Genomic DNA, 23,287 nt, shown 5'->3' with positions numbered 1-23,287 from the left:
GTACTTCAGCGTATCGAATGCTTCATGTTTTGATGTGATTTGTAATAAGTACTTTCGTGATCTTAACTGCTTGAATTATAAGTCAGGACTTCGTGCTGTCTATGAGATAACTGACTAACTGCTATATATATGGTTTACTCTATATATACATCATTTCTCTCATATGGTTTAGTTGAAGAACTCATAGTCAGAGGGAAATTTGTGTTTACACCTTCAAGCACGACATACTTGACAGGATTAACAATAAGACATGGCATACTTGTTGGCAGGATGAATAGTATGAATATGTGTCAAAATATCTTCTTCTTGTTTCTTCAGGGTTGCTTCTTTCTTTTATGAATATGAATGCCCTAGCTAGCTTAGTAGCACCATTTGTAGTCTCACTTTATTCTTGGGCCAATTCTGCCTGCCATAACAATAGGACAGGGCATACTTGCAAGATGATGAAACCATGCATAATTTACTGAATTGCATCTATTTGGTCGTTAACCTGCTACTTCTTCGTGGTGACTGGAGTGTGTCTAATGTTGCACTTTCTTTTGTTTTCCGTGGCGGTGTTGCTGGTTCTTATCTTTGCACCGTTGTGTTTGTAGCCCCTCACGTGGTGGTTGATGGCGGCCTTTGTTTTCCAGCGCTATGAACTGCAACCTTCTTTGCTCCTCGCGTGGTGGTTGATGGCGGCTTTCGTTTTTCAGTTATGTGAACTGCAACCTTCTTTGCTCCTCGCGTGATGGTTGATGGCGGATTTTGTTTTCCAGCGCTGTGAACTGCATCCTTTCGTGCTCCTACCTTGTTTTTTGAATGTAGTGTTTTTCTCGGTTGGTTCTGTACAACAACATTCCCTTGTGGTGGTCTTGTGGGCATTGTTTCTTCATGTTCTTTGTCCTCTTCACTCTCTTCTTCCTCCTCCTCCTCCTCCTCCTCTTCTTCATCTGCTTCTTCATAAGCCACTCCTTCTTCAGTTTCTTCATGTTCTTCATCCTCTTCACTCTCTTCTTCTTCCTCCTCCTCTTCTTCATCTGCTTCTTCATAAGCCATTTTTTCTTCAGTTGTGTCACCATCTTCTTCTTTGATTTCATCTTCTTTGTCTTCCTCGTTTTCTAATCTTGTTCTTTTGGGGCAGGTTCTTGAATTGTGTCTCTTCCTCTTTTTTCAGATGCTACAACATCTCGGTTTCGTCCATTTCTTAGTGTTGTGAGTGGAATATCTGTTTGGTTGTGCATCGCCATGTCCTTGGTTTTCTTGTTCATTTCTTTTTGTACATGTCCTGAAATTGTGGCCGCTGATTTCATTACATGTCTTGCACCTTCTTGTTCCCAGTGGGTTACCATCACTGTCCAGCTCAGGTTGTGGCTTACTGTTTTTGTCATCATTTTTCTCCTTGCATGCAACCTTTTTCTGGGTTGCATTGCCCCCTTTCTTCCTTCTTCTTGTGTTTGAAACAAGAGGTGGAAGAAATGTTTCTTTTTTGATTGCACCAGTTGTGCTGTGTTCGGTATTTTCTACTTGCTCGGCATTATTGTCATGCTAGGATTTCTCTTATTGCTTTAGTTTTGCTTCTTCTTCTTCTTCATTGAGCACATCAACTTCCTTTATCAATGCCATCATACCAGATAACGCTCTGTGGCACCCAGTGTTGGACCTTGTCGCTCTGTTTGCAAGGTCCATTGTTGTTTCTATCAGCAATTTTCTACGGCAAAAAAGTGAACTTCCATCTGGTGTTGTTTGTTCGTAGTCTCTTATGTCAAACGTTGCATTTGATCTTGCATTCCGGGTGTATCTTTTCATGATGTACACCTCAGGAATCTTGAGTACTCTCAAGTGAGAAAGCATGCATAACACATGGATGCAAAAGAGCCCTGCAGACAACACATGTTTTCTTTGTTTTGTAAGTGAACTGCATGAAATTAATAAACACATTTTTTGTTATTTTTTCATCTTAAGGAAGTGAACTTCACTTGGTTTTTGTGAATTACTCAAGCACATGGGCTTTTAAAGTTCAGTAAGTGAGATTTCATGCATGACTATCAGAAATTAGGATTTTATTTGCTAGCGAGCCGCACCTGTGTGTGTCCAAAGTTTGCACTCACATTCGTAGACACCTTTCTCTTCATCGGCAATCACTTGGAAATTATGCCTTGCCCAATCAAATGCATCTGATCTATTGTAGTGGTGTACGAGGTACTTTGTCCGGTTCTCAGGGCACCGTTCTGCTCTGAATGCAGTGCTGCGGTAGAGTGTTTCTTTGAAATCTGCAAAAACTGCCCTTGTATACACTTTTGATAGCTGAACTTCAAACCCAAACTGGGTTGTTGTCTCTACCTCTGACTGCATGATCAGAAAATGCAGCGTTACTAATCATAGAAATGAACAATTTGTTTGTTTTTCTAGTTACATTTAGCAGTTTTTGATGGACATATTGTTTACCTCATTTTCTACTGTCTCTGCGTGCTCGACGACCTTCCTGGTCTGAATGCACTTGTCCACCTGCTGAGCAAACAGATGGAGATCATGCTTCTCTTTGATGAAGTTTTTCTTCAATATGCGGTTCATGCTCTCGCTTCTCTGCGTGGAAGTCATTCGAGCACAGAAAATTTCCTTGTAGTAAGCCGAGATCCACTCGTGCCTGTCATCCCACAATGAATTCATCACTTCGTCATTTTGCAAGTTGTATTTCTGGATGAGGTCCTTCCATGCCCGTTCAAATTCTGACGACATTAGTGGGTGGTTCAGCACCGCATTGAGGTCATCCTTGAGTTTCTCGTGCGCCTTATATAGCAAGGCGAGGTGGTCTTTGTACTTCTTCATGATATGCCACCGACACAACTTATGTATGTATCTAGGAGGATAGTTTTTAATGCAGCCTTCATCGAAGAACACTGGTCTGAGAAGGCACAAATAGTGTTTTTTATTAAGTTGTTTGTGTGTAAGAGAGACAGAAGAAATAGAAGTGTACCAAACAAACATAAGTATACAGGTGTTGTTTTTTTGTACTTGTGAGCATGCAGAATGGCGGCTTGTTGTTCATACACCGCAGAATTTTTTTGAAAACCCACTCGAACGACGGTATTATTTCATCTCGCACGAGGGCGACAACAAATATGGTGCTCTGTAGATGATGGTTCACTCCCACGAAGACTCCCAGCGGCATGTGGAATTTGTTAGTTTTACATGTCAAATGTAACCCAGTCTCCAAAATATTCATAGGATCCTTTGCAACTTGCGTTGGCCCAAAAGACATTTCTTACACGGTTATCTGCATAAATATCATAATCATAGAAGAACCCTCGATTTATCTTCTGCATCTTCTCGAAGAAATCTAGAAGTTTCTTGATGTCATCTTGGGACTCTTCTCTGGCAAACTTCTGTTTCCTGCATTCCAAACACAATGCAAACTCATCTCATCAAACAGGAAATAATTACCAACATAATGCTCAAGTGATATGCTCTATGATGTGCTTACTTGTTTACCCAGTCGCGGCTAGTATGTCCCATGTACTGCAGACCACCGGACATACGCGACAGCGTTGACATCATCTGAGTGTGTGTGTGTGTGTGGTTGTCCAGCTGCATGTCTTTCACTAACTGGTCAATCAAAGGATCCTCTCTTTTGTGCGATCGCATGTGCAAAAGCATCCAGGGGCTTTCCAACATCTTGTGATTGTGGTTGAGTTCAACCATTTCTATCACAAATTTGCCATCCTTCCTCTTTTTGACTCTAATTTTTGCCTTGCAGTCAATCCTTTTTGATGTCTTCTCACGTTTCCGGTCATAATCTGACACAGTCTGCTTGTGCGTTCCTTCTCTTAAGCAGACAATGTAGGCATTTGTCTTGTGTTTTGCCCTCTTGTGTATTCCAAACCCCGCATAACTTGCATAAGTATTGTAAAAGTCCCATGCCTTGTCGTACGTGGTGACTTCATTCCAGCGGCAGGTATGAGGTTCAGTGGCATGTTTTTATCCTGCATCAAGTGCAATGCTCTATGAGATAAATTGTTCTGTTCTGTTTTAAATATGAGGAGTGCATACGAGTTTAATAAAGCATTGCAATGTTCCTAAGTTTTCAAAGGAATCGACTGTATTAGATGTTAGGTCAAACCTCACAAGAAATATCAGTGTGCACTGCAATGTTATCTGAATGGGCTGTAAATATTATTATTTTTTCAGGACATAAACTTACATGTGTGTAGAGTCGTTCACCCGATGGTGTTTGTAGCTCGCCGGGTTGTATTGGACATGGTGGGGTTATAGCAGATCTGTGTAGTTGAGGATCTCACGGCGGCAATAGTGAGGAGGATTTGTACCTGCCGTTGACTTCTGACCGAGGCACCCTTGGTGGTCGCAGTGTCGAAGTTGATGCAGCAGGTCTACTTGGAGCTCTGTCTTTCAGTGCAGCAGGTGGACACTGAGCTATGTGCTATGGTGCAGTAGGTGCACGTGGTGGTAATCCAGTGTTGTGCTGATGCCTCATTGGATTGGTTTGAAATTTTTGGAGCGGTGGCACATCATCATAATCATCATCTGCTGCAACATCATGTTCAACTGGATCATCATTGTCTGTTTGGACATGCTGTCCAAATGTACTGAACTCGTGCTTGTCCTCTGGGGTGAGAACTGTTATTGGCTCATCTTCATCATCGTCATCTTCATCATCCCATCGATGAGTGCTCTCCCAGATGAAGGTGACATCGTCGTCATCCTTGACTACCTCTTCTCCCTAGAAAAAATCTTCTTCTGGAGAGTATGCACCCTATTTGTTGTCGTGAAGAATCCTCGAGGAATCTTAGGGGTAACCCAGCCAGTGTCTCTTTCAGAAGAAGCTTTACTCTTCTGAAAGTTGTTGTTCCCTGGGTTGTCAATTATGCGCGGCATTTTGTATCTGCTAAACGTCATTTCCTGCACAAAATGGCCGAGCTGCATTGTCAGGCAAAATGAACTGAACCATATGAACTACAATGTGTTTCAAATGGTACTCTGAACTAATGCACGCTGACTGCATCACCCCGCAAGGTGAACTAAAGTAACCGCACTGCATCGTTGTCCGTATTGAACCTATACAACCATACTGCATAATCGAGCAAATGCACTGCATTTTTTCCCATCGCGAACTGAAGTAACTGCACTGCATCATTTTTGGAGGCGTACTAGACTACGTGTACTACTTTTTCTGGAATTAGTTAACTGAGATGGTTGAGGAAGTGTACTGCTTACCTCGTGTTGCAGTGATTTCTTGCGTTTGCAGGAGGAAGTTCCCTTCTCGTTCGTCTGCATCATTTTTGCATTCACCTGTGCAGTCCACTTGCCCTTCAGTAGTTCATGAGCGGTCTGGACGTTGCTCAAGGTGAGCAGAGATGGAGGATTTGCTCTGAAGGTCGTTGTAGACTTAATCCAAGAAGTTGTCGTGGATGAAGGAACCTTGCACACAGTCCTCCTTGCTCGAACTGGTTTGATGTCGAGGCAACACCAATCCACATCTGATGAAGTGCAGGTAATTGAAGCCCGCAGGAGTCCGGCGGCGGCGCTACCGAGCTGCCGCCGCGGAAGAAGGCTAATATGCGAGAGGGGGAGGTGTTGCTCGGTTGCTGCCGGGAAAGAAGGCCGAGAGGCAACGGGCGGCGTCGCTACTTGGCCGCTGCCGCGAAAGAAGGCTGGAGCGGAGGGGCGGCGTCGCTGCTGGCCACTGCCGCGGAAGAAGTCCAGGAGGGAAGGGGCGGGGGAGCTCCCAGGCCGCCGCCGCGGGAGAAAGCGGTTAGGGGAGGGGTGACATCGCTCCCAGGCCACTATCGCGGAAGAAGGCCGCGAGGGGAGGGTCAGCGGTGCTCGCAGGCCGCTGCCGCGGTAGAAGGCCGGGAGGGGAGGCGCGGCGGCGCTCCGAGGCTGCTGCCACGGTAGAAGGCCGGGAGGGGAAGGGAGGGGCGGTGGCGATCTGTGGTGGATGTGCAGAATAAGGTGGGTGTTATCAGAATAAGACTCTTAAGGGGTGTTATCATAATAGACCCACCCTATATATATATAGAGAGAGAGAGAGAGTGTGTGTGTGTGTGTGAAATGGTGTCTTCGGTAGGGAAAGTAATAAAGTCTGTGTAGCTTCATCATAGAGAGGCGATGTGTATGAGAGATGCCTCCAACGAGGGGGGTGCGAGAGAGAAGAGGCCCGTAAATAGGGAAGAAAGGCGTGTGCGCGTGAGAGGAGTGGACATCGAGATAACATGTTTGTTCGAGAGACACCAAGGAAGACTACTATCTATGGTGCATATAGGCGGGAATTAAACGAAGAGATAATCTCATTGGTTTCAGGGATATAGGGAGGGAGTGAGAGAGAAGGGTAGCCAGAAGGAGATAGTTAATTGTGATTGTGTGTTTTAGAGAAGAGACCCATCCAGACGGAAGTCATGTGCACACAAGAAGAGAAAGATTCAATGTGGGGTGGGGGCTGGGGGTAATTAACTAGGTATGGAGAGAGATGGGACCTTGAACATGATGTGCGAGAGGTATACATATATACGTGGGGTGTGTGTGCGCGCACACATGATCAAGATAAAAGAGAGGAGACATAACTCATAAGATCAACATGATGGGAGAGATGGATCGATATGACACTATGCATCCATGTGAGAGTGGAGGGAAGAAGGCCCGATGATGGAGCGTGTGTTCTTGTCTTTAAGAGAGAGTGGCGTGGGGTGGAGCATGCATATATGGCGACCAGAGAGAGAGAGACACAATGTGTGTGCAAAAGAGATCAACCTATAGATGCATGTAGAGAGAAACAAATATAGTGTGCGTGATAGGAAGCAAGAGTGCGCCCGAGAAAGAAGGTTGATGGAGAGAAATTGAGAGATAGAGGTGCTAGCTAGAGGGAGATCGGGAAGTGTGTGTGTTAGAGATAAGAGTCGAGTGGACGAGAAAGGTGAGTTATGTGTGTGTGAGAGAGAGAGTGATAGAGATAGAGAGAGGGTGAATGTATGAATGTATGTATGTATGTATGTATGTATGTATGTATGTATGTATGTATGTATGTATGTATGTATGTATGTATGTATGTATGTATGTATGTATGTATGTATGTATGTATGTATGTATGTAGTAACACTATTATGATCATAGGATCGAAATAGTATTTTGATCACACCGGCCATATATAGATGGCGATGAGGTGTTCCTAAACTCCCCAAAAGGAAAAAAAACTGCATGCAAACATGGGTCGTCCTCGACCTCTTGTTCCCACTTCGAGCTCCTGTTGACTACCCACTACCACGCGCCACCCTCCACTGTGGGCTGCCGCCGGCAGCCTTCCAGCCGTAGTCGAGCCGCCTATGCCTGGATCCGGCACCCTCCCCCTGTGCCCCCGCCTGGACCTGGCCCATGCGCTGCCCTGCGACTAAATCTTGTCACGGAGCCGCCCCTGCGCCCCGATCCGGCCAGCCTCACTCATCGTCGGTCTTGGCTACCGCCGACCACATCGCCACCAGCCACCAGCCACCATCTCCCCCATCCCTGCCTCCCCAATGTTGCTCTCGTTGCGCATCGAACTCGCCACCATGCGGACCAGGCCTCCCCCATCACCTCATTGTTGATCCAGGCGTGCGGAGGATTCCCTCCTGCTCGCGGTGGATGGAGTTGTTGTCTCCGCCACCGTTCACCGGGAATTCCCCCCCTCTCGACGGCAATGGCGGCGGCAATGGAGTGTGCCACCACCCATCGACCTGTGCGACGCCGGCGGATCCCCCGTCCGATGCGGCTTGGCTCCCTGCGTATCTCGCTGCCCCGTCGCCTGCACACTGTCGGTGGATCCCCACGCAACGCCGCCCGGCTCCTCACACGTGGTGCCGTCCAGGTCGTATATCGTGCTGGTCACCTCAGGCATTGACCAACGCTGTGATACATCTCCAATGTATCTCTAATTTATGAAGTATTCATGCCAATATATTATCATTCTTGGATGTTTTACAATCATTTTATTACAACTTTATATCAGTTTTTGGGACAAACCTATTGACCCAGTGCCCAGTGCCACTTGTTATTGTTTGCTTGTTTTTTACATCACAGAAAATTAATATCAAACGGAGTCCAAACACCGCAAAACTTTTGTGGATTTTTTATGGTCCAGAAGACTCCCGATGCACCAAAGCAGCACCTGGAGGGTGCCCCAAGGGGGCACAACCCACCAGGGACCGCCAGGGCCCCATGGCGCGCCCAGGTGGGTTGTGCCCACCTCAGTGGCCTCCCGTACCACCTCTTTGCACTATAAATTCCCAAATATTCCGAAACCCTTCGGGGTTAACCTAGATCAGAAGTTCCGCCAACGCAGGGCTCCGTAGCCACCGAAAACCAATCTAAACCCGTTCTGGCACCCTGCCGGAGGGGGGAATCATCTCCGGTGGCCATCTTCATCATCCCGGCGGGCACCATGATGAGGAGGGAGTAGTCCACCCTCAGGGCTGAGGGTTTATACCAGTAGCTATGTGTTTTATAACTCTATCTCTCTCTCTCTCTCTCGTGATCTATATCATGGGCTTTGTTAATATAGTCGGATCATATGATGTTTCTCCCCTATATACTCTTGTTGTGATAAATTGAATCTTTACCCTTTGAAGTTTTGTCATGTCGGATTGAATGTTTAGATTTGAGAACACATGATATATGTCTTGCGGTATGAATACTTGAGGTGACAATTGGGGTATCTTATTGATTCACTTGATATATGTTATAGCATTCAACTCACAGATTCCCGCGGTGATAATAGGGTAATCTATGCATAGGGGTTGATGCACGTTTTTATTATCTTTTCTCTAATGGAAACTTTATGGTCTCCTTGTAGTTATTTGTGTGGATTGAGTATTATGAATATGAATATGCTTTGGTGTTATTCTAGTACGAACTCTAGGATAGATCGAACGGAAACAATAGCTTTGTGTTATTTTAGTACGAACTCTTGAATAGATCGATCGAAAAGAATAGCTTTGAGGTGGCTTTGTACCCTACAAACAATTCCTATCTTTTATTCTCTGCTAATAGGAACTCAGGAGTGATTCTTTACTGTACTTTGAGGGATAATCATATGATCCAACTATGTTAGCATTGTTGAGAGATTGCACTAGCGAAAGTACGGTCCCTAGGCCTTGTTTTTAAGCATTGAAATACCATTTTTTTCCCGTTTACTATTTGCTACCTTGCTGTTTTTATTTATTCAGATTATAAAAATATATTTCTACCATCCATATTACACTTTTATCACCATCTCTTCGCCGAACTAGTTAACCTATACAATTTGCCATTGTATTGGGTGTGTTGGGGACACAAGAGATTTCTTGTATTTGGTTGCAAGGTCGTTTGAGAGAGACCATCTTCATCTTACACCTCTCACGGATTGATAAACCTTAGGTCATCCACTTGAGGGAAAGTTGCCACTGTCCTACAGAACTCTGCGCTTGGAGGCCCAACACGTGTCTACAAGAATAAAGTTGCGTAGTAGACATCAAGCTCTTTTCTAGCGCCGTTGCCAGGGAGGTGAGTGCTTGAAGGTATATCTTTAGATCTTGCAATTTAATCTTTTAGTTTCTTGTTTTATCACTAGTTCGGTTTATTAAAAGAAAACTACAAAAAATGGAATTTAGGTTGCATCATATTATTGATGATCTTTATAATATGTTTCTTGAAAATGATGGTTCATAAAATTGTGCTCAATTGTTAGAAGAAGAACTCAATAAAATGTTTGGCACAAAATATTTGAATGATGAGCATGATTGCAATGTTGTTAGTATGAATTCTTTGAATATCCATGATGCTAACGATATGCAAAGCCATAAGCTTGGGGATGCTATATTTGATGAATATGATATTTTTAGTCACCCAAGTTTTGATGAGAAAATTTATTATGATGATTGCACACCTCCTATTTATGATGATTATATTGATGAAAGTGGATTCGGAGATGTCATGACTTTATTTGATGATGAATCCACTATTTTGGAAGAGCTTGTAATTTATTATTACAACAAGATTGCTATCTATGATGATTATGGTGATGAAATGTATGCTATATTGAATAATGATAACCGTGAAACTTGTCATCATGATAGTTATTTTGTTGAGTTTGCTCCCACCACTATTCATGAGAATAAATTTGCTTATGTGGAGAGTGAGAAAATTTCTATGCTTATGTATCATGAAAAGAATGCTTTATGTGATAGCTATTTTGTTGAATTCATTCATGATGCTACTGAAAATTATTATGAGAGGGGAACATATGCTTTTACATATTGCAATAGTATCAAGTTTCCTCTCTGTGTGTTGAAAATCTTGAAGTTTTGCTTGTTTTGCCTTCCTATGCTAGTTGATTCTTGTTCCCATAAGTTGTTTGCTCATAAAATCCCTATCCATAGGAAGTGGGTTAGGCTTAAATGTGTTTACCATGTGATTCATGATTCTCTCTTTATGTTTCAATTCTTATCTTTTATGCAAGCATCATTGAAATCATCATGCCTAGCTAAAAGGCATTAAAGAAAATCACTTGTTGGGAGACAACCCAACACTTTTACCTACTGTTTTTGTGTGTTCACATGATTAGGCTGCTGTAGTAATCATGTTTTATTTCTTTTGTTTCAATAAAGTACCAAGTAAGACCTTTGGGATGGCTTACCATGATAGTTGATTTGATCTTGCTGAAAAACAGAAACTTTTTGAGCTCAGGAGAACAATTCTATTTTTTTGCAGAAGCGTGATAAAATGTTGATTCTTCTTGCAGAAGATTAATATACAAATTGCTCACGTGGTCCTAAATTTTCACAACTTTTGGAGTAGCATAAGTATGGTTTGAGTACAGATTACTACAGATTGTTCTGTTTTTGACAGATTCTGTTTTCAATACATAGTTTGCTTGTTTTCTAGTTTTCATGGCTTATATTGCTCAATATAAATTGTGGAAATGATATGTTACAGTAGGCATTGTGTGGAAACAATTATGAGTCTTGTCTTTGAAAGCACCAAAGTGAAATAGTTTGCTCTTTATCATACTAACCTACTCACGAAGTTCCATTAAGTTTTGTGTGATTGAAGTTTTCAAGTTTTGGGTGAGATGTCAATATGAGGAGAATAAGGAGTGACAAGACCCTAAGCTTGGGGATTACCTAGGCACCCCAAGTTAATATCCAAGGAATATCCAAGCAACTAAGCTTGGGGATGCCCCGGAAGGCATCCCCTCTTTCATCTCCAACATTATCGGTAACCTCACTTGGAGCTATGTTTTCATTCGTCACATGATATGTGTTTTGCTTGGAGTGTCAATTTATTTTGTTAGGATTTGCTTGATGTTATTTATAATAATGTTTTGCATCTTTTATTTCAGTAAAAGTGGCAATGATAGCCTTTGCCATGCTTATTTGGCAAGTATACATGTTGCTGTTTGAAAACAAAAAAGTTTATCGTTGTTGCAAAAATTCCCTAGAAAATTCAGAATGTGATAAAATGTTGAAACTTTTTTCAAAATGATCTCTGATAAATTTTATACAGTGTGGTAAATTTTCATAATTTTTGGAGTTAAAGAAGTATTGATACTCTTGCATTCTTTACAGATTGTACTTTTTTGGAAGATTGCTATTATGTTTGCATTGTTTGCATATGTTTCCTTGTTTAATGATTCTGTTTGAGGATATGAGTATTAAATATGCAGAGGCATTTAGTATGCACTGTTGAATAATAATTTTAGTGATTTGCTACAGTAGAGAATGATAATGTTTTTGCATTGGTTTATACTAACTTATCTCACGAGTTCTTGTTGAGTTTTGTGTGGATGAAGCTTTTGAGATTTAGGAAAGCCGTGATATGTGTGGAATTAAGGAGACACAAAATCTTAAGCTTGGGGATGCCTGGGGCACCTCGGGATAATATTTCATGAAGTCTCAAGCATCTAAGCTTGGGGATGCCCCGGTAAGCATCCCGCCTTTCTTCTTCAACAATTATCGATTAGTATCGGTTGATCCTAAGTTTTTGCTTCTTCACATGATGTGTGCTATCCTTGGGTTGTTATTTTATTTTGTTTTGCTTGCTGTTTTAATAAAGTACTTAGATATGAAAGTTTTTAAATAAAATAGAGTCCTCAAATAGTTGCTAGGGAGGCTAAGTAAGCGGCATTCACATCCCGTCAACGAAGCTCTCTTCTATGGAATTGCTCTAGTGCTTCACTTATATCTTTTTGAGCACGGCGTGCTTTAGTATTTTTGAAGAAATTCTCTCTTGCTTCACTTAAATTAATTTGAGAGAAAGAAATAGTATGCTCATGATCTTCATTTATATCTTTTTGGAGTAGCTTGTCATTTACTCTTGTGCTTCACTTATATCCTATGATTAAATTGTTGAATAAATTGAATATCATGAAGTTTAAATCATATCATGCTTAGTGGTAGCTTCACATTGGGTTTAGAAAGTGAAATCTTTTGAGGCTTGACAATCACAATATTGGTCATACAAGCAATTCACGAATAATTAGTATAAGGAAGAGAACTTTCACATATAAATACACCATCATGGAAATCTTTTGTGATTGTGAGCCCCCATCAAAATATTATATGCCAAAATTCTTGACGTTGGACAAGGAAGAAAACGTGATGGTTTATATTTGTTCATATTCACATAGAAGTTATATTGTCATAGATCCTTCAACATGTGGTGCTTGCCCCCCATCTTTGCTAGCCAAAAATTTTGCACCAAGTAGAGATACTACTTGTGCATCCGAAAACCCTTAAACCCAAATCTTATTTTCAAGAGTCCACCATACCTACCTAAGGATTGAGCAAGATCCTTCAAGTAAGTTGTCATCGGTGCAAAAAAGCAATAAAAAATTGCTTCTAAAAGTGTGAGATCATTTAATGTAAGAGAAAATTGAGCGTTGTACGAACTTGTGATGGCAAAGTAATAAAAGCGACGGACTACATAATAAAGGTTGCTATCATAAGGGGCAATATAACATGACGTTCTTTTGCACTAAGGGGTTGAGCATACAAACAAATAAGCGCATGGCAACCTCTACTTCCCTCTGCGAAGGGCCTATCTTTTACGTTTCGGTATTTACTTTTATGCAAAGAGTCAAAGTTTTTTCTCTCTATTCCTTTTTATTTTTCTCTTTTGGCAAGCACCATGTGGTGAGGAAAGATCTAGGCACATATGTCCAGTTGAATATGGGTAGCATGAGTTATTATTGTTTACATCACCCTTGAGGTGAATATGTTGGGAGGCAAAACAATAAGCCCTTATATTTCTATGTGTCCGGTTGAAATGTTTTGCTCATGTGTATGCGGTGAGTGTTGGCAATCATAGAAGACTATATGACGGTTGAGTACGTGGAGCTCTTACTCTGTTGAATAAGTTGAACTGCAATTGATGGTGACTAAGAACATAGGTTGTTGGGTTTCAAGAGAATTCATTGTTTGAACCTTAACATGTGAATGGGTTGCCACTATAACATGAAAAGTTTTATAGGAAAAAAATTGTTGTTATGATGCTAGGAAAAGTGATTGAAATTATCATTGATCAAACTTGTGCACTTTGCTTGCATTCACACTTCATAAATTTTTTCTTTTGTCATTTACCTACTCGAGGACGAGTAGGAATTAAGCTTGGGGATGCTGATACGTCTCCAACGTATCTATAATTTATGAAGTATTCATGCCAATATATTATCATTCTTGGATGTTTTACAATCATTTTATAGAAAATTTATATCATATTTTGGGACTAGCTTATTGACCCATTGCCCAGTGCCAGTTGCTGTTTTTTGCTTGTTTTTTACATCGCAGAAAATCAATATCAAACGGAGTCCAAACATCGCGAAACTTGTTGTGGATTTTTTTATGTGCCAGAAGACTCCCGATGGGCCAAAGCAGCACCTAGGGGGTGCCCCGAGGGGGACACAACCCACCAAGGCGCGCCAGGGCCCCCTGGCCCTGGCGCGCCCAGGTGGGTTGTGCCCACCTCGGTGGCCTCCTGTACCCCTCTTTGCACTATAAATTCCCAAATATTCTGAAACCCTTCGGGTTTAACCTAGATCAGAAGTTCCGCAGCCGCAGGGCTCCGTAGCCACCGAAAACCAATCTAGACCCGTTCCGGCACCCTACCGGAGGGGGGAATCATCTCCGGTGGCCATCTTCATCATCCCGGCGACCACCACGATGATGAAGGAGTAGTCCACCCTCGGGGCTGAGGGTTTGTACCAGTAGTTATGTGTTTTATCTCGCTCTCTCTCTCTCGTAGTCTATATCATGGGCTTTGTTAATATAGTCGGATCATATGATGTTTCTCCCCTATATACTCTTGTTGTGATGAATTGAATATTTACCCTTTGAAGTTTTGTCATGTCGGGTTGAATGTTCAGATTTGAGAACACATGATATATGTCTTGTGGTATAAATACTTGAGGTGACAATTGGGGTATCTTATTGATTCACTTGATATATGTTATGGCATTCAGCTCGCGGATTTCCGCGGTGATATTGGGGTAATCTATGCATAGGGGTTGATGCACGTTTTTATTATCTTTTCTTTGACGGAAACTTTGGGGTCTCCTTGTAGTTCTTTGAGTGGATTGAGTATTATGAATATGCTTTGGTGTTATTCTAGTACGAACTCTAGGATAGATCGAACGGAAACAATAGCTTTGTGTTATTTTAGTACGAACTCTTGAATAGATTGATCGGAAAGAATAGCTTTGAGGTGGCTTTGTACCCTACAAACAATTCCTATCTTTTGTTCTCCGCTAATAGGAACTCGGGAGTGATTCTTTACTATACTTTGAGGGATAATCATATGATCCAACTATGTTTGCGTTGTTGAGAGATTGCACTAGCGAAAGTACGGACCCTAGGCCTTGTTTTTAAGCATTGAAATACCATTTTTGTGCCCGTTTACTATTTTCTACCTTGTTGTTTTTATTTATTCAGATTATAAACATATATTTCTATCATCCATATTACACTTTTATCACCATCTCTTCACCGAACTAGTACACCTATACAATTTGCCATTGTATTGGGTGTGTTGAGGACAAAAGAGATTTCTTGTATTTGGTTGCAGGGTCGTTTGAGAGAGACCATCTTCATCCTACACCTATCACGGATTGATAAACCTTAGGTCATCCACTTGAGGGAAAAATGCTATTGTCCTACAAAACTCTGCGCTTGGAGGCCCAACATGTGTCTACAAGAATAAAGTTGCGTAGTAGACATCACGCTGCCCCGATCTAGCTCTTCCCTCCTACTGCCACGGCAACCAAGTCTAAAGTCAAAAGAAGTTGAGATTCTGGCAAGCTACAAGTTCAGAGTTGTCACTTCTCTGAACAAAAAAATCAGATTTGTGCACCTACATATGTCCCCGTTAAGTTCACTTGTGCGAGCGATGTCTTCCGCCCGGATCCCACTCGGCATGAAGCTAGTTGTTGGGCTCTTGGTCGCCGAGGATGACTTATGACGAGGGCAAGAAGAAGCATCCCTTGTCCGATGACTACGAGGAGATGTCGGCTGCTAAGCAGTTGGGCCGAGGGAGCAGTGCCAAGCCATGCTCCAGTATGCGTAGAACGTGATGTTCTTGACGGCCGGGTGCTCCATGACGTGCAGTTCAAATATACTAATGGTAGTCGGTCGTATAGGTTCATTAGTTACTTCTTTTGATTTCAGCCATATAGGCAGTTATATAAAGTTTGCTCATTCTATATGTGCGTACTTATTGGAGATGTAAGTTATGAGACTGCAAAAAGCATCAGCTCTCATACAGGAGCTTTGCTAGTGCCACGAGAGTGCTTCTTCTTTTTATATATTCCTATAAAACAACACTACTTCGACGCATGTTTGCTTTCTTCCAGTGAGAGCTCATGTGAGATAGCTAATGTTGCGACCGTGCTTGCTTTTAACCGCAGGAGCATGGACGTATGAATATGAAAATCAAAAGTTTAAAATATACTAATATTTGAAGCTTATTTAAAAACATTTTTTCTTCTGAAAATAAGACTAAGAAGTTCAAATTAAAATAGCAGAGAAGTTTGAACTATATAAAGAACTAAAATATTTTATCGTTACTAAAGAATAAAATGAAGAAGTTCAAACTAAAATAAAGGGACAACTAAAAAAGTTTAAAATATTCCCCCCTTTAAAAAATAGAAGTTCAAACTCAAACAAATGAACTGCTTCGATATTTATTTAAAAATATAGGAATTTACCACTTTGAAAAAACTTGGATATCCGTTGTTACTAAATAATCAACCATGAAGTTCAAATTAAAAAAAACAATCAAATTTGATGTTTATTTAAAAATAAAAACAATTCTTTCCTCAAAAATTAAAATTGTGAAGTTCAAATTAAAATGAATATAAGTTCAAAGTATATTAAAACCTAGCATTTACAAGTTTAGAAAGAAAAATAACTCATTCTAAGAAAAGAAGTGCAGCAAGTAAACAAGATGTTAGTCTTAAAAAAACTTAATAACTTGAAATTAATATGACACTACAGGAATTAGGAACTTTCCATCTGCCATGGCTGAGGGCAAAGGCATGCCTTGCGGACGGCAAAGGCCTTTGCCGTCAGCCAGCAGACGGCAAAACGTCCGGCTGAACGAGCTACGGCAAAGGGCATTTTGCCGTCTGCTAGCGGACGACAAAGATGCAAAGGCCTTTGCCATCAGCCAGCGGATGACAAAGGGCATGGCTCTTTGCCATCCGCTGGCGGACAACAAAGGCTGCAAGCAGATGGCAAAGAGACCAAATAGGCATTAATTCCGTTTCTTTTTATATCAATTCATTTCCACAGAAAAACAAACACGGATATATATATATAGAGAGTCCTAGGTGTGTGGGGCACCTAGGTGTGTGGGCACCTAAGTCCGAATATAGTAAGTCATATTTGTAGTGCATGGCTTTCCAAATTTTGTTTGCATGCATTATAGGCATCAATGGTCAATAATTGTTTTCCAAAAAAGCTAATATACTGCTGGTTTTCTAGTAGGATTCCTTTTTCAAATAACAATGGTATGTATATACAATCCTATGTCTCAAAGGTTTGTATATGTATATTAAGGATGTTTTTATGCAGTTTTCTAAAGTTTTACTTTTCAAGGTATGTAGTATTTAAAAAAATTAAGACCGGGTCGAACTTTTTAAATGCTAATATTTCTATACAAATTAAGGTGACCAAATAATATAAAATGCGATCCTAATTAATCTTTTTACTAGTAGGAATATATGATGCATGCCGATACCCAGTGACGATTATTTTTAGTTTAAGGAATGTTTGTTACATATACACACATGATCCTATGTATTTATTGTATTGATGTATATACTCATAAATTTAATGCTAAGGTACGTAAATACGATGAGTATGTACATACAAAAAAAATATTGAGTACCCTAGGGTATACACATACACAGAAATCTAATCAATACATACTAAGTAAGGGAATTCATACGTATTTAATCTAATGGGTATGTATTAAATATTCTCGGTATATACATACACAAAATCTAATGCGTTACATACTAAATATTCTGGGTATATATGTACTAAAAAATATGCAATAAGTGTGTAATAAATAAATGAATCCGTACATACCTAATCTAATTGATACGCACTGAATATTCTGGCTATATACATAGACAAAAATCTAATGTGTACGTACAAAATATTCTGGGTATATACATATAAAAATTTAACGGGTACATACTAAACAGATGAATTCATATATACCTAATTCGTAATATATCTAATGTGTAATATTTTTACTTCTAAAGATATGCTACCATGCATGGCGTGCTTAATGACATTCATTTATGATATATATCATAATTGTTTCCATACTTAATTGTTTCAAAATTGGCAATTAGTAATGGTTTGACCAATTACCATCTATACCTATCACAATAACACGCATCTAAATGCAATCAAACGGTGAAAAGACAAGTAGCTTGGGCACCTAGGTGTAAAATATGTGGAGTATTTAAGTCCGAATATATAGGGTCACGCTATTCGTCACCCTGGGTAAGGAATAATTATTCTTCACCTCTTCTCTATTTTGACATCAATGCATCATATTTTTACGTTTCGTAAATTATGTCTTATTTCATACATGAAAAGAGAACGGAAAAAAAATATATACTCGTCTTAAAAAGTATTTTATGTTAAGTAAAATTACGAATATAAAAACATAGTGTAAAACATACATAAAATGTGATTTTTTTGTCTTATAACCTATATTTTTGTTTTTTTATACAAAATTTTACATATTGAATCAATATGCATGTAACTATTTATATTCTAAACGTAATTTATTTAGAAAGCGATAGTAAGATTACCTCGGGCGAAGAATAACTTATTTTGCACCCTGGGTGATGAATAGTAACACATGTTACCAATAGTAGCAAGTTTCATCCATACATATACATAGTTTCATCAATATTACACAGTTTCATCCATAGGTAGCAAGTTTCACAAAGTCAAAACAAAAACTATAAACAATCACTCCATATCTGAAATTACAAGAAATGACCTAAAACTAAATATCTATTTTCTTAAAAAACTATCTTACTACTAAGATCTTCTCTGGATCTTCTTCTTTTCTTCCAACCTGCATAACAAAAACACTAAGAAAGAGAGAATGGGTTAGGAGTAGAAATGTAGCATTTCACTTGGTGAAATGCAATGCTGTAGGAGCCAACACTTGAGATCAACACCAGAAAGTACTAAATTTTGAGAGATATCCAGATCCTGCAGCAGTACATTAAGAGCAAATTTTGTCGCTTGAGATATTCGACGTAAAACAGGGCAATATTCCAGTCATCCTACAAGCTCGGAAATATGTATGGGATTAACATGGATCCTGGAATAAGATTCCAAATGGTAACCAAGAGCTTAGTGCAATACAAGCAGAAGATCTACACGAGGAAGTTTTGCCCTATATCCTTGGCAAAGCTAATTTAATTATGCGGGTGTGCTTTGTTTCCTTGTTTATCGTACTCTGGGTATACTTCTATCAAATTAATTGAGCATAGTACAATCCCAAAAAAATGGAAGTTTGAGAAGGCAAATATTCTTATACCACAAATAAAAAATGGTATGATGAGTGAGCTATAAACCAATATAAAATATATCAAGAACAAAATTGATGTGGATGTTTCCTTGTTATATCTGTCAAAACAGGAAGTCACGTGAAAATATTTCCTTGTTTCATGTGACGTTTGGAAATTATTACTGTAATGCACTCAATCAATGGACAGCAAATTTATTTTTCTCCAGCAGCAAACAACATATATATATTCGTAATCATGATGGGATTAGCAAGCCATATACTCCAGTGTCAAAAAACATCTTATATTTTGATACAAAGGGAGTATGTTTCAAGGCTCACCTGACAACAAATATGATACATACAACAATTGTAATAATTGAATGGTAAAAGTAGGAAAGGACGTGGTAAAATTCAAGAATCAAGAGGAAATCTTTGCCAGGTAGAAATATTACGATAAGACACCCATATAAGATGTTCTGGCTGATGTAAATACATACCGATAATCGTCACAAAAAACAACAATTTAGGGCTCAGCGGTTGCGTCCACTTGGGTTTCTACATCTAGTGAGTTGCCAGCGAAGGGCTCTTGACACGAATTGGCATTATGTAAGAGTGAGCTGAAGCAGAACAAAAGAATTAAGCCTACCAACTAATTCAAAATGAAATCTCACATTTAGGATAGACCATGGTCTTAGTTTTTCAAACAATTGTAAGCTATCATATATATACCTCACAACTTCGCAACAATAGGATGATTTGAGTAGTAGTTTAGTGAAAAATTGAAAAACTTTGTTTTTTTAGTACAATACCATGTGAGATAGTTACAGTATATTTTAGAGCTCTATGATTTGAGTGTAGTTGGCTAGTAGTCATACTTGTTTCTGAGGGCTAAGTAGTAGATAGTTGGAGTGCTCCAGTTTATTGATTTCATCTAGGGAGGCTGATCGTTTTTTCTTTTGCAAGGGGGGAGGCTGATCTGTTCAAGAAGGCATCATCAAATATGTTTATTTATTGTGTGCAATTGTGGCATCCATGAGATCCCAATTATCAGAGCTGGCCAAGAAACTCTTGAACATGATAATGGAAAATTAACCATTGATGAGATTGTGCATGTGATGGGACTAAAAAAATGCGCTTCAATAATTGGCTTACCAGGGTTGCTTCCCAGACTTGAGGATGTGTGCATCATAGCACGATGTGACTGACTGGAGAAGAGACATGGGCACTACCACAATGGTGGCCTGGCACACAAATTAGTATTTATAGTGCAGAGCATTGGACAGATGAACTACATATATGACAAAAATAAATAATAATTCATCTACAAAGTGGTGATTAAGTATGCAGCAAATATTTAGTGACGGCAGCAGTCTGCCAGCCGGCTTCCTCAATAGAAGGGATAGACCCAGTGCTAGAAGCAGAACAAGAACGTTGATACACAAGATAAGCACAAGCTCTTGAGAGCAGTCTGCTTGTCAGAACAATTAATTAACCTCTAGAAGCAGAAGAAGCACGTTGATAGAAAAGTTATTATGAAGCACCAACCTTGAGAGCGGTCTGCTTGCGCAAGATATCATTGGACTTGAACATGACTGCGGCAATCCAGATCATGATGAAGAAACCTACACAATATAAACTCAATTGGAATGAGGAACTCGCCATCATCTTCTGACCAAGAGGCATCAAGTACCTAGACAAAAAAGTAAGAGCATAATAAGATACAATGTATGCCGGTGGACATGTTTAACAGCAAGAAAACTACCCTATGACTAGCATAGTTAAATGATTCCTCCTAGTAGTATCTGTTCTATTATTCATAGTGATGAGAGCCCGAGACTTTGTCAATAATGTCGAGAAAGAAAAGGCCTCCAAAATGTAGCATTTTTTCAGTAGCAAGATTTTCTTTTCGGAAATAGGTTTATCCGAGGGGCGTCGACCTTCGTCACATACTGTAATACAGGAACTTCATTTGTTTTTAAAAGACTTGAGATTAGTGCTGGTGCTAAAACAAAGCCCACCAAAATCCTCTTTCAGCTAAAATACCAATCCACGTACTAGCGAGCATCACTAGTTAAACAAACAGATTTATCACTTGTAGCAGCGCTGACCAAATTGCTACGGCAGAAGAACCCCAGCCATATGAGTACCCTGTCTTAAATCTAGACTATACCAATTGTGCAACTGCCATTGAGATTTCAGAGGGCGTGCGCAGCAGAACGGAAGTGCTATACCTTCACATCAGGGTCCCTGAGGTTGGCGTGCAGCCACTCGGCGGACATGACAGGCTCGGTCCGCGGCACCGCGTGGACGACGCTCGACGCGGCCGTGGTGGTGGCGGCCTCCGAGACGGCCGACGACATGGCGTTGAAGCGCACGGCGATCCCGAACCGCGTCATCGACGGTGACAGCGACGCCCCGCACCCGACCTCCGCCGCGCGCCCATCCGACCCTGCCCTGCAAGTTTCCAAGAGGCGAACACTATCAGACCTGGCAGATCGAGGCGGTGGTTGCAGCGGCAGGGTTACGACCGCGGGGAGCGTGCCGGCGGCGGTGGCGAGGAGGATGAGGAGGAGCGGGAGGAGGAGGGGAGGAGGAAGGGGGGTTTCCTTGGGGAGGAGCCGGGCGCCGCCGCGGAGGGCGAAGGCGGCCGAGGCGGCGCGCGAGAGGAGCGAGGCCGCCATGGGTGCGTAGGGTTCTGGCCTCGGGGGCTTCTAGAAGGTTCGGGGGGGAGTGATGGGTGGGAATAGGGGATGGGAGGGGGAGTGGAAGAAGAGGCGGCGATGGGCTGGCTGCCATGGAGGTGAGGTGGGGTGGGCGTTGATGTTGACGTGGTGGGGTAAAACCGTGGTTAATCCGGCTGGAAAGGGAACCCCCACCCCTCTTTACCGTCTGCGAAAGAATCTTTGCCATCTTCCAGCAGACAGCAAAGAGGGAGGGTGAATAGTTTCAGTGTATTCGCATTCTCTGGATCTCAGAGCATCTTTAACAAGCGCCGAATGTGCCGCGCGCAAAAGACAGCTTATAGCGCACGTCCATCACCTGGTTTGGCGCGGCGCGCAGCGCTGGCTCCAGCAGCCGCGCTAAAATGCAGCGCTCGCGCGCCGCTTCAGCAGTGTGCGCGACACTCGCACAAACAACATATGCATTCGAAAACATAAGCAAAAAGATCAAAACAAACAAAAATAAATAGTTCAATTTCGTTTATTACAACTCAAACAAACCGTTTATCGTTCAATACAACAAATAGTGCAAGTAAACACAACAAATAGTTCAACAATACAATAACGAACGCACAAATTATGATGCTCTTTGTCGTCCATTCCATGCCCACCACTCCTCAATGAGATCCTTCTGAAGATCATTATGCGCTGCGGGACGTCGAATGGCATGATAGGAGGCAACAAAACGGGCCACCCTTTCAGCCCTCCATCGCACTCGTACGGGATATCCCAAGAGCTCATACTAAGAGTAGTCTACATCTTGGCCACGCTCATTCTCGATGATCATGTTGTGCATGATCACACAAGCATGCATTATGTACCAAAGCATCTTCTGATCCCAAAATCTAGCCGGTCCTATCACAATAGCAAATTGGGCTTGCAAAATCCCAAAAGCTCTCTCCACATCTTTTCTAGCCGCCGCCTGAGCATTGTGGAAATCAAGTTCTTTCTTACCTTCTGCCTTTTTCAATGGCTTGACAAAGGTTTGTCACTTTGGATAGATGTCATCCGCTAGATAATAGTCATAGTTGTATGTACGGTCATTTGCTACAAACTGCACCGGTGGCAACTCCCCATTTGCAATCTTACTCATTAGTGGTGACCGGTTGACAACATTGATGTCATTCAAAGATCCAGGCATTCCAAAGAATGCATGCCAAATCCAAGTCTCTTGATCGGCCACCGCTTCAAGGATTATAGTGGAACCCTTTTTTGGCCGTGGAATTGCCCATGCCATGCCTTTGGACAATTCTTTCAACTCCAATGCATGCAATCTATTGAGCCAAGCATGCCAGGAAAGCCGCGAGCTTTGTTCATCGCCAAAAGCCTTGCGACGTCTTCAGCGTTGGGAGATCTCAAATACTCCTTGCCAAACACTTGCACAATTCTGACTGCGAAGCGCTTGACACACATGATGGCTTGGCTCTCACCCATAGCCAAGTGATCATCAACTAGATCAGCCGGTATACCGTATGCCAACATACGCAAAGCGGCTGTCACCTTCTGAAAGGTGCTATGCCCGAGCT

General features: G+C 41.3%; 1 protein-coding gene across 4 annotated transcripts; it reads right to left on the bottom strand.

Moving 5' to 3' along the window:
- Nucleotides 1-18,362: 18,362 nt before the first annotated feature.
- On the bottom strand, nt 18,363-21,818 carry LOC125520445 (uncharacterized). Of its 4 annotated transcripts, none has more exons than XR_007288681.2 (3): nt 21,273-21,818; nt 20,587-20,663; nt 18,363-20,282 (listed from the first exon to the last, which is right to left on the bottom strand). XR_007288681.2 is itself a non-coding variant. In XM_048685372.2 (3 exons), exons 1-2 carry the CDS (start codon nt 21,720-21,722, stop codon nt 20,615-20,617), a joined length of 567 nt encoding a protein of 188 aa, XP_048541329.2. In that variant the 5' UTR covers nt 21,723-21,816; the 3' UTR covers nt 18,363-20,282; nt 20,587-20,614. The 4 variants fall into 4 exon arrangements, 3 of the variants coding, with proteins under 3 accessions (XP_048541329.2, XP_048541330.1, XP_087391905.1); XM_048685372.2 differs by having other exon boundaries at nt 20,587-20,731; nt 21,273-21,816; XM_048685373.2 differs by having other exon boundaries at nt 18,363-20,663; nt 21,273-21,817.
- Between the last annotated feature and the right edge of the window lie 1,469 nt (nt 21,819-23,287).

Source organism: Triticum urartu, chromosome 7A (genome assembly GCF_056163025.1).
Source record: "Triticum urartu cultivar PI428250 chromosome 7A, HENAU_Tu73, whole genome shotgun sequence".
Lineage (NCBI taxonomy): Eukaryota > Viridiplantae > Streptophyta > Magnoliopsida > Poales > Poaceae > Triticum > Triticum urartu.
This window is presented reverse-complemented; position numbering and strand designations above follow the sequence as displayed.